We start from the raw sequence: 18,574 nt of genomic DNA on the forward strand, positions 1-18,574 counted from the left end.
TTTCCTTGGCCTATTTTTTATTGCTTTTGCCTAAAATAGGAACAGTTATTCTTTTCCTTTCTAATTTGCCTAGGTAGCAAATATTCTCTTTCCAGAATAATTTCATTTGCTCTATGTTGTCTTTTTTTTTTTTATGTTGTCTTTATTTAAGAAGACAAATAAAGGTTCCTCACTTAGCAATCTTTGTTTTTTATTGTATCATCTTTTACAAACTTGAAAAAAAAGCATTCTTGGCTCTAGAGCCATACAAAAACAACTGGCTAGATTTGATCCAGAAGCCATAATGTGTCAACCAATGAATAAAGAAAATCTTTAAAACACGATCATTTTTATATCTGTGTGAGATTCATACTTTACCTTCAAAAGTATTTTTTAACACCTATAGCTGAGATATAGATGTTGACGGCACTGGGTATAGCTGAGATCTGTTTCCCTCTGGATAATGTGAATTATTCCCACGCACTTAGCATGATGCCTACTGCAGTACATGCTTAATAAAAATCTGCTGGCTCCCATGTTGTAGGAGTCCCTTCTACGCTCTTCTACTGATCCATCTCAGAGGCGCTCTCTTGGTTTTGTCTTCTGGATTTCCACTTGCCACCAGCTGGACTCACACCCACACCAAAGCACCAGAGCACAGAAGATGGACATCTGCTTCTATCTCCACCCCTCCCACAGCTGTAACTGTATGGCCAAAGTATAAACTAGCCTTTTTTTTAAAAAAAATAATTTTTATTGTGCTTTAAGTGAAAGTTTACAAATCAAGTCAGTCTGTCACATTTAAACTTATATACACCTTACTACATACTCCCATTTACTCTCCCCCAATGAGTCAGCCCACTCCCTCCTTCCAGTCTCTCCTTTCGTGACGATTTTGCCAGTTTCTAACCCCCTCTACCCTCCCTTCTCCCCTCCAGACAGGAGATGCCAACACAGTCTCAAGTGTCCACCTGATACAAGTAGCTCACTCTTCATCAGCATCTCTCTCCAACCCATTGTCCAGTCCCTTCCATGTCTGATGAGTTGTCTTCGGGAATGGTTCCTGTCCTGGGCCAACAGAAGGTTTGGGGACCATGACTGCAGGGATTCTTCTAGTCTCAGTCAGACCATTAAGTCTGGTCTTTTTATGGGAATTTGGGGTCTGCATCCCACTGTTCTTCTGCTCCCTCAGGGGTTCTCTGTTGTGCTCCCTCTCAGGGCAGTCATCGGTTGTGGCCGGGCACCATCTAGTTCTTCTGGTCTCAGGATGATGTGAATCTCTAGTTCATGTGGCCCTTTCTGTCTCTTGGGCTCATAGTTATCCTGTGACCTTGGTGTTCTTCATCCTCCTTTGATCCAGGTGGGTTGAGACCAATTGATGCATCTTAGGTGGCTGCTTGTTAGCATTTAAGACCCCAGAAGCCACACTTCAAAGTGGGATGCAGAATGTTTTCTTAATAGAATTTATTTTGTCAATTGGTTTAGAAGTCCCCTTAAGCCATAGTCCCCAAACCCCCGCCCTTGCTCCACTGACCTTCGAAGCATTCATAAACTAACCTTTTTAGCAAAGGCATGTGATAGCTTTACTGTCTCAAAATATTGAATTTAGAGTTGCCAGACAAAATACAGGATTCCCAGTTACATTTGAATTTCAGATTTTTTTTTAATTAAAAAAAAATTTTTTTTTTTTTTAATTTGCAATAGTTGGGACACTCTTATGCTAAAAAATTGTCATTTATCTGAAATTCAAATGTAACAGGGTTTCCTCTATTTTTATTTGTTAAGTCTGGCAGCCCTATATTTACTGAGAATCTATTACACTCTAAGTTTGGAACCCACCAGGGGCTCCGTGGGAGAAATACGTGGCAGTCTGCTCCCATAAAGATTACAGCCATGGAAACCCTATGAGGCAGTTCCACCCTGTCCTAGAGTATTGCTGTAAATCAGAATCAGCTGGAAGGCAATGAGTTTATTTCAGCATAGGGGATTGTAGTGAAGTCGAGAGAATTCAGGACTGATCAAGGAAAAATATATAATTACTAGATAGCAGTGTTATGCAGCAAGAGATTATTGGGGCCAATGTATTAACAGCTGCATACAGCGGAGGTCTCCACAGCAGAAGGTCTGCCAGAGGCACCTTAAGGAAAGACGGCACGAAAAACCCCGTGAAAGGGAAGGGGGTAGTTTATGTGTTCCTATGTGATGTCCGCCTGCAACAAGCTGGGTGGTCTCTGGGTCAGAGGGCTCTGAAGGCAGCAGCATCTTTGTAGTCTCATAACTACAAGGCCAGCAGATGTTGGCTGCAGTTGTACGGGGTATGTAAAGCAGGCAGGCTCTAGGTGGCTAAAAATCTGCTTATTTGGACTTTTTTTTTGAAACAATTGAATATTTGGATATTTGAGTTTGGTGCCAGCAGGCTTTTTTTGGGCTAACGAGTCTCAACTTCCTATAAAGAAGTAAACAACTTGGGGCCATTCCACAGAAGCCATCTTTAGTTCATTTATATGACAGGGACACAGCCAGGAACAAGACAAAATACCTCCCTCACAGAACAGACTATTAAGTGGAGACAGGTTAATAAACAAATTCACTGTTGTGTTAGCTAGATGAGCGCTAGGTAGAAAAATAAAACAGGGTAGGTGGGTAGAGAGAGTAAAGTTGGATGCTGGTTTTAGCAGAGAGTCAGGGAAGACTTTTCTAACAAGGTGACCTTTAACAGGAAACTAAAGCAGTGGTTAAGAGTTAAGGCTGCTAACCAAAAATCAGCAGCTCGAATCCACTAGCCACTTCTCGGATACCCTATGGGGAACTCTACTGTGTCCTGTAGGGTCACTATGAGTCGGAATAGACTCAATGGCAGTGGGCTTTCAGTTAAGTGAGGGAGCCAACTGTGTAACTATAGGGTGAGGGCACATTTCAGGAAGACAGAATGGTAAGTGCAAAGGACCTGGGTCAAACCAAAACCAGTCACCATCAAGTCAATTCCAACTCATGGCGACCCCATGTGTGTCAGTGTAGAACTCTGCTCCATAGGGTTTTCAATGGCTGATTGTTTAGTAGATTGCCAGACCTTTCTTCCAAGGCACCTCTGGGCACACTCCAACCATCAGCCTTTGGGTTAGCAGAAGAGCAGGTAACCACTTGCACCACCCAGGGATTCCCAAAGACCTTGGAGGGGGGTTTAATTGGCCAGTTCCAGGAATAGCAAGAAGGCCACATGGCTGGGCAGAGTGAGAGAGGGGAGAGGGGTAGGTGTGAAGTCTGAGAGAGGCCGCTGGGGCATCCTTGCGTAAAGCTCTGGAGGCCTCGGTTAATCTTTCTAGGTGCTAGAAAGCTGAGCTTTAAAAGAATAAAAATAGCACCGGTAGAGTTGTAATTGCTCGGGGGTGCAGTTGTTCAGCTATTATCTGAGGAGCTTGTTAAGAGCTGTGTTTCAGGAAAAACAAACAGGGAATAGGTCGAGATATCCCAAACTGGACTCTTGTTTCTCAGATGAACTCTTCCCTGCCCAATTCCCTGGAAGGATTCTCCTGCCTACATCTAGCCCCATGGATGCAACCAACTGAAACTCAGGAACATCACCGGTGAAAGGAAAACTGCTAATTCAAGAAACTGCCAGGATTCGAAAGTCCCAAACCGAATGGCTCAGAACTGCCTCGGAGGACGAGCTTTACTTTCTGGATCTGTCTCTGCCAAAGTTAATCAGAGTGCTCAGACCCAGCAAGTCTTCCTGCCAGCGGACGTTGGGCCCTCCCTTGAGCGCTGCTGTGAGAAGCGTTTTGAGGAAGTAAGTTTATAAAGCTAGCTTTTTTGTTTTCCCTCCACTTCAACTTCACTGTTTCCTTCCGGGATCTTTTGGGGCTCCGCCTTCCACAGTGGTTTCACTTCTGAGTTTAACCCGGTCTGAGTTAACTTCTCTACCCACACTCCGAAAGTGGCCGCTACAGAGGGGACTAGCAGGGAATATGTGACGGTCGGCTGTGGAGCAACGAACTTGGGAAAGGCCCAGGCCCAGGTTTTCTTGGTGGAGGGATATGATTTCTGCGTGTGTGAATGTGTGTGTGTGGGTGAGGGGTGGGGTAGGTACGCTTCGTGGTGCGAGAGCCTCTCCAAATCTGAAAATCGTCAGAATTTTTCCTTATAGCTCTCACTCGTGTTTCCTTTCTCTTTCACCAGCCCTCCGTGCCACATTTCAGAAGATCCGGGTTGTGAGGTGACTGAAGGCCAGGACAGCACCCTGGGACTTCAGAAGAGGGGAGGCACTTCTTCCCTAGCAGCGCAGCAGCCCGGGCAGAGAGGGGCTTCGTGTATCCTTTGATAGAAATCATCTGCCGAGGAATAGAATTCTCCAAGATGACACTCTGTGTGGCTCCAAGAGAACGGTCCTGATTATCAGAGGGAAAACACCTATCCGGTAAACCAAAACCATTGCAGTTGTGTCGATTCCAACTCACAGGGACCCTATAGGACGGGGTAGAACTGCCCCATAGGGTTTCCAAGGAGCGGCTGGTGGATTGGAACTGCCTGCCGATGTTTTGGTTAGCAGCTGAGCTCTTAACCATTGCGCCACCAGGGCTCCATAGATCTGTTAACTTTAGTCAAAATCCTGTTTTTAATTCCAGGCTCAGTCAGTTCAAAGGAAAGGTCACTTTTCGATTTTTCTCCCAAACTCTCAGGGATGGGAAGAGGGAAACAGGACTAGGTTCCTGAAACAGCTGCAGCAGGGGGTGAGAGGTCAGATTCCTTTGCTGTCTCTGGTGGCTGGGTCTTTACTGATGGACATTAGGGGGTCCAGCACCAGGGATCCCACAGAGGCTTGATTGCCCCCACCTGCCTCCTTTCCCACCTCCCCCACGTCCTGGCCACGCTTGCCCACAAGTTCTGCGAACTCCCTGTGCTCCAATCACCCTGGACTTCTGGGAGGCAGTCCTGACCTGGAGAAGGGACAGTCAAGGCCCTAGTTCTCTGGGAGCTCTGCTCCCCAGACTAACCCTTCCCCTCTCTATCTCTCTTTCTAGTACTCTCTCCCTAAGTACCATGAAAGGAGCCCTGGTGGCGCAATGATTAAACACTTGGCTGATAACTGAAAGATCAGCAGTCTGAACCCACCAGCTGCTCCACGGGAGAAAGATGTGGCAGTCTGCTTCTGTAAAGATTACGGCCTTGGAAACCCTGTGGAGACTCCTATTCTGTCCTGTAGGGTTGCTATGAGTCAGTATCCACTCCACAGCAATGGGGTTGGGTTTTGTTTTTTTTTTTCCCAGAAGTAGCAGGAGGGAGGTTGGAAAAAGGACAAACCGGTTCTTCTAGTTGCCTTGGTTATTTTCATATTCCCCTGGCGGGTCTCCACTGAGACTTTATTAATCTCCGGAATTTTTTTCATCTTGGAGTGAGGGCAGGGTAGAGAGATCTGGGCGTGGGGGATTCAAACTTGATTATGTCAATGGAAACTTCACAAAACCAAAAACCAAACCCACCACTGTCGAGTCAATTCTGACTCATAGTGACCCTATAGGACAGAGTAGAACTGCCCCATAGAGTTTCCAAGGAGCACCTGGGGGATTCGAACTGCCCACCTCTTACTTAGCAGCCATAGCAGTTAACCATTACTACACCACCAGGGTTTCCTAGAAACTTCACAGACCACTTAATTACTCCAGTGTTGCTACCAGTCAAAAAGAGAATTCTTGATGTTCACTAGGATGTGAAAGTTTCACACTCCCTCACTGATTTCTCTCTCTTGGGGCAACTTCTGTGAGGACACCTTCCTTACTCCTCTATTTGTCTCAGCACTTGGTCCAAGAGAATTTTTGCACTGATGGAATGTCCTAGATCTGGGCTGTCATATAGCCACCAGCCACATGTGGCTACTAAGACTGAGAAACTGAATTTTAATTTTATTTCATTTTAATTAAACAGCTATATGTGGTAATAGCTACCATATTAGACAACACAGCTAGATGTTTATGCATCTTCTAGATTCTAGTCCATTTCTTCTCTCTAGAAAGAAGACTTTAAGACCCGTGCAGTCCAGTGACAGCCAACTCATCACACAGAGGCTCATGTGAGGTGTATTTCCATCACTGTTGAAAATTCTGGCTGCTTTATCTCTGCTTCTAGATCCACTGTTCAAGGTTTTTAATAAAAGCCATGGCCTCAGCCACACCTGCAAAAAAGATGAGGGAGGAAGCCACCTGCTCCATCTGCTTAAACTTGATGGCTGACCCAGTGAGCATCAGCTGTGGACACAGCTACTGCCACTTATGCATAGTGGGCTTCTTTGAGAACATAAGGCACATGAAACCACAGGAAGAGAAGTTCTTATGTCCTCAGTGCCGAGCCCCCTTTCAAACGGCGAGCGTCCGGCCCAACAAGCAGCTGGGAAGCCTCATTGAGGCCATCAAGGAGATGAACTGTGAAATGGTATGTGAAGAACACGGAGAGCAACTCCACCTGTTCTGCGAAGATGAGGGCCAGCTCATCTGCTGGCGCTGTGAGCGGGCACCGAAGCACAAAGGGCACACCACGGCTCTTGTCGAAGATGTAAGCCAGGGGTACAAGGTGAGTGTGGGGGCCAGAGAGGCTCGCCAAGGCCTGGTCTCATGCTGTTCTCCAAGACCTGAGATTGTTTAGTCTGAAACCCAAGATTATGATCCGGAAGTGCAGCTTTCGTTGTGTCATTCTTCTGAAAAACAGTTTTGATGGGTCCTCACTAAATCAAGTCCAGACTGTCCATCCTGACTTTCAGCAAGATGGTCAGACTCTTGTCTCTATCCATTCTGGATAGAGTGAACTTCCCCCTGTCCTAGAACACATTGTGGTCAAACCCACATCTGCATGTTTTATGGCTTCACACTGGGTATACCGTTTAAAAAAACCACAATGGGACCCACGTTGTAGGGTATCAAAATACAGGGGAAAAAGACACACTACCTTTTAGATAGCCTACATTTTCAGCCCAAGCCCATTGTTGTCAAGTCAATTCCAACTCATAGCAACCCTATAGGACAGGGTTTCCATAGGGTTTCAAAGGAGAGGCTGGTGGATTCGAACTGCTGACTTTTTGGTTAGCGGCCTAGCTCTTAGCCACTGTGCCACTGGGGCTTCTACATTCTTGGAGGAAACATTGAAAAAAAAAAAGTTGCCTTCAAGTCGATTCCAAAGGAGACCTCATGTGTTATAGAGTAGAACTGCTCCTTAGGGTTTTCTTGGCTATAGTCTTTACAGAAGGAAGTCACAGTCCTTTGTTCCACAGTGCCCCTGGGTGGATTCGAACCACCAACCTTTAGGTTAGTAGTCAAGTACAAACCATTTGTGCTACCCAAGGACCTTAGTAGGGAAGAAAAACCTGCAAAAAAGACTGCCTGGCACCCTCTGTTTTGGGTGACAAGAGGGAGCAGGGAATAGGGAGTGATATCAGGGAAGCTTTCCTGGAAGAAGTGACTCTTGAAGGACACAAAAGTTAACCATATATAGAGGGATGGAGAAAAGAGAGGGCATTCCAGGCAGAGGGGATTGCACATGCAAATGCATGGCAGTGAGAGCTTTCCTGACTCATGGTGACAAGGATGGGGACTGTGTGTAGGGAAAGGCAAATGATGACATGGGAAAGAAGGTTGGGGCCCAGAAACTTGTTATCAGCTCGGAGTCTGTATCCTAGCCCATCATGGTACAGACCACTAGGAGATGTTCATTTGGGAAATGATGGGTCAGGTTGTCATTGAAAAGATCACTCTGAGGATGGAGCAAATGGCTGGGTGGTACATACGGTTAAGCGCTGGACTACTAGCTGAAAGGTTGGCAGTTCGAACTCACCCCGAGACACCTCAGAAGAAAGGCCTGGCCATCTGCTTCTGAAAGGTCACAGCCTTGAAAACCTAAGGAACGCAGTTCTACTCTGCACACGGAGGGTCGCCATGAGTCAGAATCTACTCAATGGCAACTAACAACAACAACATTCAACATATAAAATACGTAACCTTGAGAATAATGAAACACCAAAAATGAAAAGATCATCCTGGCATGGATAAAGCATAAGGACTATCAAGGAGTAAAATTCAAATTATTCCAATAAGAAAGGGAAGAGGGAAGTTTCAAGCAAGATTCAGGAAGAAAATCGAAGGGTTTGGAAATGATTGGTTGTAGATGATGAAGGAGAGGGAGTGATTTGGGGCAACTCCTGGATTTCTCATGCAAGATCACGCAAAGGACAGCTGCCCTTGGCGTGGCAAAATGAAGGAGCCGTGAGAATAGTCCACTGCCACATTCCTTCTCTGTCTTGCCTAGAAGATCTTGTCCCCATTGTGGGACTCCTTGTTCCCTGCTCCATGGGTGTGGAGGTGGTCTTATATTAAAGCTCCTGATTCTTCATAAGGACATGTCAATACCGTTCAACACACAGTGGCTCTTTCTTAAGCTTCATGGAACAGATAATAACTGTAATGTGAATATTCACATTTTAATTACTTTCCCCCCACATAGTAAGAAGAGGAGCAGCTCAGGGTAATGGTTATAAACACAGACTCAGGAGCCAGATTGCTCAGGTTGAAATTCTACTTCTGCCACTTGCTAGATGGATAACTTTGGACAAATTATTTAATATTTTATTTTCACAGCAGTAATAAGAGATCTTTAATGTCTTCATGCCTTGATTTCCCCATCTGTAAAATGGAGATTGTTCTGAGCTTTAAGGACATTAATAGTATATGTAAAGCTCAGAATAGCACTTGGGATATAACAAGGGCAATGCAGGCTTTTGTTAGTTACATAGGGCCCTTCCTTGAGAATGCTAGAAAATTGAAAAGTATACTTGTTGGGTTTACAGAAGGACAGGAGCCAATTCTTTCAGTGTTGACCAAAATTTGCAATTTGGTTCAGCTTCAAATTGCTTTCTATGAAAATGAGAGCAACTATTTTTTAAAATAAACTAAAAGCTTGACATAACCCATAAGCTCATTGCCATTGAGTCAATTCCAACTTGTAGTGATCCTATAGGACAGAGTAGAACTGCCCCATAGGGTTTCCAAGGAGCAGCTGGTGGATTCGAACTGCCAGCCTTTTGGTTAGCAGCCAAGCTCTTAACCACTGTGCCAAGCTTTACACAGTAAGTGAATCTTTTTAAGTTGATTTCATGATACTATCCTTTTAAAGATAACAGGGCCCCTTCCTCCATTACCTGTTTCTAGTAACTCCAGCCATCACGCATGTCTTTCCTTCCTGACCCACCCATAACTCCTACAAAGTTCTATGCGTGCCAAACACTTGGGCATCAATGGAAGTTGGAATCACAGCTCAACCACTGAGTAGTTAATAGTGCCTTGGGCAAGTTACTTAAACCTTTTCTAATCCTCAGTTTCTATTGCAGAAAAAATGTTAAGAATCCTATCCATTGCTCAGGTTGCTGAGGGGATCAAATATATTACTGCAACTACAGCCCTTAGCATGCTCCCTGCCAAACTGTGTTGTTGTCGTCAGTTGAGTCGATTGTGATTCATGGCAACCCAGTGTGTGCAGGGTATAACTGCTTCATACAGTTTTCAAGGGCCAGGAACTTCCAGAAACAGATCACCAGGCCTGTCTTCTGAGGTACCTCTGTGTGGGTTCCAACCGCCAACCCTTTGTCTAGTTGTTGAGTGCTTAGCCATTTGTACCACCTAAGGACTCTGTCAAACCATAGGACTCAATAAATATTCACTGTTATGCTAACATATCTTGAGGAGCTGGGATTCCCCATGGGAACAGACACATTTAGATGCCTAATGAAGCATTGGCAGCTTGAATTGACCTTACTCACTGAATTTTTCCTTCAGGAAAAACTTGAGAAAGTTGTGACAAACTTGAGGCAACTCAACGATGAATGTGTGAATCTGAAAGTATTGATGACAAAGCAAATAAACGAATGGAAGGTAAGAATCTGAGTTTATCGATCTCAAGCTATTTTCCATCCTAGAGCTCATCCCCAGGGGATAGTTGAGGCAGACAATGATGGCTTATTCTCACTAAACCAGACCAAATAGCAGAAGAAACCATTTTTTGTTTTTATTTATTTACATCCGTGGGAATTTAGCTTTTACCCCCCACACCTTAAATTCTTCAACAGTAGGCTAGAATTCCTGATACCTCTGTGAGCAGAAGTAGAATTTGTGTTCATTTACCTAGAACCAGCCTTGACTAGATTTGAATTTTAAATACCTCAAAATACCTTACTGGTTTGAAGGCCTCAACCTTATTAGCTTGGCAGTTACTACAGTACAGGAGCTGGCTTTCAGCCTTTCAGGCTCAAATAACCAAATGAAAGGTAAAAATCTGAGTTTGTGATCATTCTAGAAACAGACTCACTCCAAGGTAGGATTCATATTCCTCAAGCTCATGAGGCTGATGTGGGAAACCCATTTAATATATAATGAGGACCCTAACTGCTGCAAGAACCTACATACTTGTAACTGCAGGAAGATGGGGTCTCTGAGGATATTACCAGGGCTAGCCAGCTTCCCCATTCTCACAACCACATTCCTTTATGGAAATACTTACATAATCTATCAGCTTTCAGTTAAATCCCACAGCCCTATTTTGCCTCTTTCAAGCGTGTTTTCCGATCTCTTCCCTGACCCTTGACACCAAGGGTCTTAAGGTTAAAGTTTAGTTCTCAGAGGACACTCTTACTTCCCTCATTTCAGGGATCTTGGGGAAAGGGAAGGGACTTGACTGTAACCAAAATATATGGAAACCCCATCAATACAAGAGTTAAGGCTGTACCCGTCTTCTACAGAAAAAAAGCTCCACTTCATCCTAACTCAATGACCTTCTACCACAGCATCACAGGCATTGAAGTGCTGCATAAATTGAGTAAGCACTACTGGAAATTGTAACTCTACGTCCCCAAAATGCAAGCTGAGCTCCATAAGGTATATCATTTGGTTTCTGCCAGTCTTACACATGGGGATGATTAAATGACCATTTGACCCTAGACTGATGGATAAATATTTCTCAGTTAATTCATAATAAAAGCATGCCAATCCAGGACCTCCTGCAGTTGAGAATGATGGACTCTTCTATCAGTCTGGTTCCCTTAAAATCCAGTTTTGTTGATATTCATTACAAACTTTTGCTTCAGGAAATTCCCTCAGACTCAGAGATACCTTCTTACAATTCAAATAAAAATTGGTTTTTATCCTCAAAACTGATAAAGTGTTTGAACTTGGCCCTATTTCAATAATAAAATTATCTAGTACCCTGACCCCCACCCTTCTCCTGTATGTTGGCTGGAGAAGACAGAAGTAAATAATGTGATTGTGGAGAATCGGGGATAACCCGTCACACAGCTGAGTGCTTGCGTCCCAGACATGACTCTGCTACAGGGAACCTGGAACATTCTTCTAGCTCAAGAGGCTCATGGAAAAATACTGCCACAATTACTGAGCATTTTTTCATGTCTCTAGGAGAAGATAGAGGCTCAGAGAAAAAAAATACAGTCTGACTTTCAGAATCTCCAAATCTTCTTGCATGAAGAGGAGAAGCTTTGTCTGTGGAAGCTGGAGAGGGAAGAAGAACAGACTCTAAGGAGACTGAAGGACAATGATGAAAGCCTGGAGCTGAAGAGCTGTGAACTTATGAGCTACATCCTGGATCTGGAGGATAAATGTCAGGGCTCACCCCAGGAATTGCTACAGGTGAGGCTGTGGGCTTGGAGGAGGAAAAGAAAGTATCTGTGATTGATCTATTAAAGAGGGGAATGGTAAGGAAGCATGAAAAAAATTTGTAAGGACTGCCCGCCTTACTCAAAAGCAGCATATTAGCAGGGGAAATTTAAAGTAATGTTTCTTTTAAATATGCATCAGTATCTTCAGGATGGCCTCTACTAGTCTATAGGGGAGCCTTGTGATAATTAGAAAAATACAGCCCATCTGGGTGGATGTAGCTTGGTGAGCCCAACAGAACCATGGAATGACTTTCTCCACCATTTTCCCCTTGGGCTTTGTGCACAGAACCCTGACATTCAGACTCTCTCCTGAAATACTCTTCCAGGTGAGTGGTGATGATAAAGTGGGGCAGCCAAAATGAGAGAGAACCTTTTCCCTTATTTGCTTGAAGAGCCCTTGCTCCAGAGATATTACAAGGTCTCCTTACAGCTGCATGAAGGGTCCAGCACATTGAAATTAACACCTTGGACTGTTACACTTGGCTCCTACTAGTAGTACACTGTAGGGTTGAGAGTGTAGCTTGGCTGTATCACCACTATGTGACACCTACTGCCATCACTTTAGTGACCCAGTCAGGGGCTGTGCATGGATTCACCACTAACGACCTTCATCATAAAAGATCTCCAATATGGGCTCACTCAGAAGGAAATTGGATCACCAAAAGCAAGTCTTGTCAAAGGGGACATGGGCAAAGCTTCTGGCCCCTTCTCCAAGTAGCCCACAGGTTGACGTGATTGTGAACATTACAGCTCCCCTCAGACTTCAGAAAGGAAAATTAAGAGACTCAGAGGTTGGTAAATGTCCTACCATGTGGAATCTCCAAGGGGACTGGGATGTGGCCGTTATCTCTGGGCATCCATCAATACCTAAGGCTGGAGTTGTTCTCTTTACACCTTTGGAAAGTGGGTTTATAGAGAACAGCTCCACATGCCAAGCCCCATGAAATACTGATGTTCCCACACTCACCTTTTGTCTTTCTTCCTCTATAGGATGTGAAGGACACTTTGAAGAGGTAAGTGTTGTATGAATGTAGGAGGGGAGGGTTGGGGTATATAGAGGTGAATGGAATGCAGCACTGAAGAAGTCTTGGAACTCTGCTTGTTTTAGGAGTTGGGCTGTGAAGCTAGAAACACCAGAACCCATCTCCCTGGAGCTTAACAACATGTACAATGTTCCTGAGCTTTACTTTGATGTGAAGAAAATGCTAAGAAGCCATCAAGGTAAGTGAACTCAAAAATCTCTACGCGCTATGTGGACAGAAGAGAACTTAAGCAGTAACTGAGTTCATGACCTGTCCCTGAGAGGTCGTTTGTTGTTTTCAGTGGAGCCGTCACACTCTTCCTTGTTAGTTCCAATGCTCAGACAGGAGGCACAGCATACCGGTTATCTGTGCAGACCCTTCAAATCCTTGCTTTCCCATGTATTAGCTGTGGGACCCCAGGCAAATCACTGCTTCAGTTTCCCAATCTGAAAAATGGAAACATTAAATATTCCTACTGCATTGGATTATCATGAAAATTAAATGCATGAACATGTGGAAATGCTTAGCACAGTGCCTGGCACATGATCAAAACCACATCGTGGTATTAGCTGCAATTATAGCATCTATCACTTTTATTTCAGTCAACTGTCAGCAGTGCAAGAAAGGTGAGTATTATGGGCTGTGATCCAAATGGTTTTAAGGACTTGGCCCAGATAACAGAGATGGTAAATGTTAGAACTGTAACCAAAACCACGTTTTACCGACTTCAAAAGCTCAGCTTCCCGCTCCTTTGATTCTCTTAAATGGTACTTGCCATACTTTCACAATCCCTTATCTACAATTACAAAATTCAAAAAGCTCTGAAAACTGAGTGTTTTCATAACTCATTTGGCTGCAAAATCTTACCTAACCTGAGATGATGTGGTAGAAACCTTATGGATCACAGTAGTCTGATCTTTTTGTGCATGGGGTCGCCATGAGTTGGGGCCAACTTAAGGGCAGTTAACAGCATCAAAATACCTGAAAAAAGTGCATATTATCTGCTTATTAGTTTCTGGATTTTATATGTGACTGTTAGATCTGGATTGTTTTTTGTTAAATCTTTCATGTTTTCTATTTGTTTCATCTGCCATGATCTATCCATTATGGAGAGAAGGCTGTTAAAATATTTCACGGTCATAGGGGTGATTGTAGAATTGTCTTTCTCTTTGTAATTCTGTAATTTTTGATTTGTAGATTTAGAGGCTATATTAGGGCATGCATGTTTAGAATTGTGGTATCTTCCTAGCAGATAGTACATTTTATCTTTATGAGGTGACCCTCTTCATCCTTAATAATGCTTTCACTTAATATCTTTTGACAACATTGAATAGCTATAGCAGCTATATAAATATATTATCCATTTTTTAACTTTTAACCTTTCTGTATTTTTTTGTTACATGTATCACTTATAAACGCTCTTTGGAAACTCTATGGTGCAGTTCTACTCTGTCCTATAGGGTCGCTAGGAGTCGGAATCAACTCGATGGCAGTGGGTAGTGGGTTTATAAACAATATATAGATGGAATTTTTAAAGTCCAATTGACATTTTGTCCTTTAAATGGTATTACCAATTTGTAAACCTGTTAATTTCTTAACCTGAGTTTTCCTGGATCATTCAGGGAATGTAAATTGAAACCCCAAACTTTGTTGAGGGCAGACTAGTGATAAAGGGTGCCAATAGAGTAATAAAGGAGTTATTTTCAAAAGTAAGGAAGAGAGGAATCAACAAGGAGAGTGAAGAACCCAGGGCTTTGATAGTGGGGAGACATCACCTTTCCTGGGCCTCAAGTGACAGGCATAGGGAGCTGTAATTCTAGGCAACTATAGCCAAGATAGAAGAACAGACCATCCAAATCATAGCTAATAGGGAGGGACAGTGGTACTAAATACTCCTTACTCTGCTTCCTTCTGACCCCATGGTGTCTTCTAATGCTTTCCAGTGGCTGAATCACACAGAAGTCAAAGGGAAGGGAGCCTGTTTGATATATCCACAGAGGTCAGCCTTCCTTGGGACAGAGTGGGGTAGAAAAGGTGGAGAATGGTCTGGAGGGGCAAACAGAGAACAGGACATGTTTCAGAATACTTTATTTCTCTTCTTGCCACAGTCCAGCTGATCAGTGTTTAGCCCAGTAACACATAGACTTCTTAACTCTCTTGCTAAAACATTTTATTACTACCTTTCATTTTTAAAGTTGCATTGCTTATTATTATATATTATTGCTAAAATATTTTGGTTTACCATATTTTTTCTGTCTTGCTTGATTCTAGCCAATTTTTTTTTTTTTTAATGTGTATTGGTCCTTTGTGTATTACCTTAAACTAATCCCTATTGAACCTTATCTGAAGTAAGAAAGAGGAGCTTACACTTAAAAGTCATGGGACTGGGTGCGTGTCTGAGGTCTAGGTAGAACTGTGGGTCTTCCAATAACAAGCTATGACATTAGCTGAGTCAGGTTCCTTCTTTGATCCTCAGTGTTGGTAGTTATCAATGGACATGGGGAAGGACTCCTTTCTGTCCCAGTATTCCAGGATTACTGGAAGATCCACGAGGGAGAGGAAGGTCTTTGGAGAGGACAGTAACCATATCAGCTCTAGGTAGTTCTGGTCCTTAAGCTCTCTGAGTGACTAAGTCAGTGATGATGATGAAGATGATGACAATGATGATATTACTATTACTACCATTTATTGGCCACTTACCATGTGTGAGGAATTTTACAGGCACCAAATGTATGTTAGCTCCTTCATTCCTCCCCATCATGCTCTGCAACAGGTATGACAATTTCGACTTTATATTTAACAAAACTGAGCCTCAGAGAGTTAAATGCCTTGCCAAAGCTTACACAGCTAGTAAGAAACAATGCTTAGATTCAAACACAGGCTGATTTTATTGAAAATGAACTATGCTTTCAACACCAAAAAAATATTGTCTTTCTTTGCAGTCAGTGTGACTCTGGATCCAGATACAGCTCATCGTGAACTAATTCTGTCTGAGGATCGGAGACAAGTGACTCGTGGATGCTCCCAGGACAATCTTGACACTTCTTCCAAGAGATTTAGTGCCTTCCCCTGTGTCCTGGGCTGTGAGGGTTTCACCTCAGGAAGACACTACTTTGAAGTAGATGTGGGAGAAGGAACTGGGTGGGACTTAGGAGTTTGTATAGAAAATGTGCAGAGAGACAAGAGCATGAAGCAGAAGCCTGAGTTTGGATTCTGGACCATCAGGCTGTGCAAAAAGAAAGGCTATATAGCACTTACCTCTCTCCCAGTTTACCTTCATCTAAAGGAGAAGCCCCTGGTTGTGGGGGTTTTACTGGACTGTGAGGGTGGAGTTGTATCCTTTTATAACATGACCACCGGTTCCCACATTTTCACCTTCCCAAAGGCCTCCTTCTCTGATACACTCCGGCCCTATTTCCAAGTTTATCAATACTCTCCTTTGTTCCTACCTCCTCCAGATGAGTAAAGAAAGAAGTAAAGTCTCCGTCTTGATTTAACCAGCACGGAGAACATAATGTACATCCCGTGAGGGGAGAGATTTGGACTGCTTTCTTCACTGCTTTTTTCCCCAGTGCACTTAATAAATATGCATGGAATGAATGGATATATAAAGACTGTAAAAATACCACAGATTGTCAGCCTGAACTGAGGGAAAGTGAGATAGTAGCAATGACCATATATTGTCTTGTCTATCCCTCTTCAGTGGATTCAGGGTTTTGATTTCCAAAAGTTCTTGAGTGATGGGCAGGGAAAAGTCAATGACTGACCCAGAGGCCAGGAAGCCTGTGTTCTCTCCCTGTTTTGAGGCCATTTGAACGGGTATGTAGGGGATGAGAGAAAGTTGCAATTGTCTCTGCCTACTGCATAAAAAGGAGCCCTGGTGGTGCAGTGGTTAAAGCACTTGGCTGCAAACTGAAAGGTTGGCGGTTTGATACCACCAGCTGCTCCTCAGGAGAACGATGTCACAGTCTGCTTCTGTAAAGATTTATAGCCTTGGAAACCTTATGGGGTAGTTCTACTCTGTCCTATAAGGTCACTATGAGTTAGAACTGACTTGATAGCAGCGGGTTTTGTTTTATTTCTTTCTTTCTTTTTTTACTGTGTAATAGAGCAGGAAGATTAAAATAGTTAATCTTCCAACCACTGGCAGGCTGGTTAGTAATCTGAGCTGCAATCCTAGATGATGTAGGCAATAACAAAGTAAAGTGTGAGACAGAAGTTAAAATTAGCTTACAACGAGATGCTTGAAATAGGAAGGCAATTAAGAGTAAAAATAAATTCTGACAGGGAACTCAGTTCTCAAAAAGAATTCTATGTTTTCCAGAATGTGCTAAAGCCAACTGTCTTGAAATGTTTATAAACCTTAACAAATACTCGTTGCTGAAATGATTGTTGACAGTCTTTATTTTTATTCAGATATGATCAAATAGACCTTAATTCTCTAGAGGTTTATTCTCAAAGCTATATTCCATATTCTACTAGAGTGGGCCAACGGAGGACAATAAAGTCAGTCAACACACAAACAACATTACCAATGACAAGAAAAAGTCACTAAATTGTTAAATTTCATAGTAATTTATAGTTGATATAAAAAGTGATGTTTGCTGTCAGAGGGACCGAATTACTGGGCTGAGGGCTGTGGAACATCTAGCTCAATTGGCACAACATAGTTTATAAGAAGAATGTTCTATATTCTACTTTGGTAAGTGATATCTGGGGTCTTAAAACCTTGTGAGCGGCCACTAAGATATTCCACTGGTCTTATCCGGTCAGGAGCAAGGGAGAATGAAGAAAACCAAACACACAAGGGAAAGATTAGTCCAAAGGACTAATGGACCTTAACTACCACAGCCTCCACCAGACTGAGTCCAGTACAACTGGATGGTGCCTGGCTACCACAACCCAGTGCTCTGACAGAGATCACAATAGGGAGTCCGGGACAGAGCTAGAGAAATTGTAGAACAAAACTCTAACTCACAAAAAAAGACCAGACTTACTGGCCTGACAGAGACTGGAGGACCCCCAAGAGATGGCCCCCAGATACCCTTTTAGCTCAGTAAGTCACTCCTGAGGTTCACCCTTCCACCAAAGATTAGACAGGCCCATAAAACAGACTAAAGGGGCACACCAGCCTAGAGGCAAAGACTCGAAGGCAGGAGGGGACAGGAAAGCTGGTAATAGGGAACCCAAGGTCAAGAAGGGGAGAGAGTGTTGACATGTTGCGGGGTTGGTAACCAATGTCACAAAGCAATATGTGTACTAATTGTTTAATGAGAAGCTAGTTTGTTATGTAAACCTTCATCTAAAGTACAAAAATTGATGTTTGCTGATGTTAAGGTCCTCTGACATCACCAATTATATAGTAATTCTTCTCAAAGGAAGTAAAGTATGAATGTCCGTTAATTTTTAAGCCTCCCCAGATGATAGACTACTATCCAGTGCAACAAGAAAAATGAACATATGATAATTGCAAACTCCCCTCAAGAAATCACTCTGGGCATAAAGGAAATAAAGCAAAAGAGCCATATTTGGATGTCAGAGGCATGGTTGGGCATCCATTTCTGCCCAAAGTAAGAAAGAGAAGAGTTCAGACAGTCACCAACATTTCCCAGCCTCGGACATTATAGTCATATTAATACAGGCTGGGTAGTAGCTAGAAACAAAACCCCTGTCTTATTTATTCTCTGCCCCTACAGACCCAGCACACTAATCCAGGTCTGGGGCCTAGGACCCACTTGATAAGTGAGAAAGGCCACTTTCGAACACAGGGTAAATGAAGGCACAGCATGAATATTGCTAAACTAAACTGTACCTTGGAGCCCTGATGACACAGTGGTTAAGAGCTCAGGCTGCTAACCAAAAGGTTGGCAGTTTG

At 43.3% G+C, this 18,574-nt stretch overlaps 1 protein-coding gene across 3 annotated transcripts; it reads left to right on the plus strand.

The window, feature by feature from the left end:
• Positions 1–3,676: 3,676 nt before the first annotated feature.
• Positions 3,677–16,955, plus strand: TRIM38 (tripartite motif containing 38). 3 transcript variants are annotated; one of them, XM_049885292.1, is made up of 8 exons: positions 3,677–3,766; positions 4,156–4,393; positions 5,984–6,540; positions 9,789–9,884; positions 11,418–11,648; positions 12,668–12,690; positions 12,786–12,898; positions 15,642–16,955. In XM_049885292.1, exons 3-8 carry the CDS (start codon positions 6,130–6,132, stop codon positions 16,163–16,165), a joined length of 1,398 nt encoding a protein of 465 aa, XP_049741249.1. In that variant the 5' UTR covers positions 3,677–3,766; positions 4,156–4,393; positions 5,984–6,129; the 3' UTR covers positions 16,166–16,955. The 3 variants fall into 3 exon arrangements, with proteins under 3 accessions (XP_049741249.1, XP_049741254.1, XP_049741245.1); XM_049885288.1 differs by lacking the exon at positions 3,677–3,766 and adding an exon at positions 3,844–3,994; XM_049885297.1 differs by lacking the exons at positions 3,677–3,766; positions 11,418–11,648 and adding an exon at positions 3,843–3,994.
• The last annotated feature ends 1,619 nt before the right edge of the window (positions 16,956–18,574 follow it).

Source organism: Elephas maximus, chromosome 1 (genome assembly GCF_024166365.1).
Source record: "Elephas maximus indicus isolate mEleMax1 chromosome 1, mEleMax1 primary haplotype, whole genome shotgun sequence".
Lineage (NCBI taxonomy): Eukaryota > Metazoa > Chordata > Mammalia > Proboscidea > Elephantidae > Elephas > Elephas maximus.

Bases quoted from the DNA above. Each gene is read 5' to 3' on its own strand.
- TRIM38 (XM_049885292.1), top strand. From the start codon at position 6,130: ATGGCCTCAGCCACACCTGCAAAAAAGATGAGGGAGGAAGCCACCTGC. The intron at 9,885-11,417 runs GTAAGAATCTGA...TCATGTCTCTAG, and splicing joins AGCAAATAAACGAATGGAAG to GAGAAGATAGAGGCTCAGAG. The intron at 11,649-12,667 runs GTGAGGCTGTGG...CTTCCTCTATAG, and splicing joins CACCCCAGGAATTGCTACAG to GATGTGAAGGACACTTTGAA.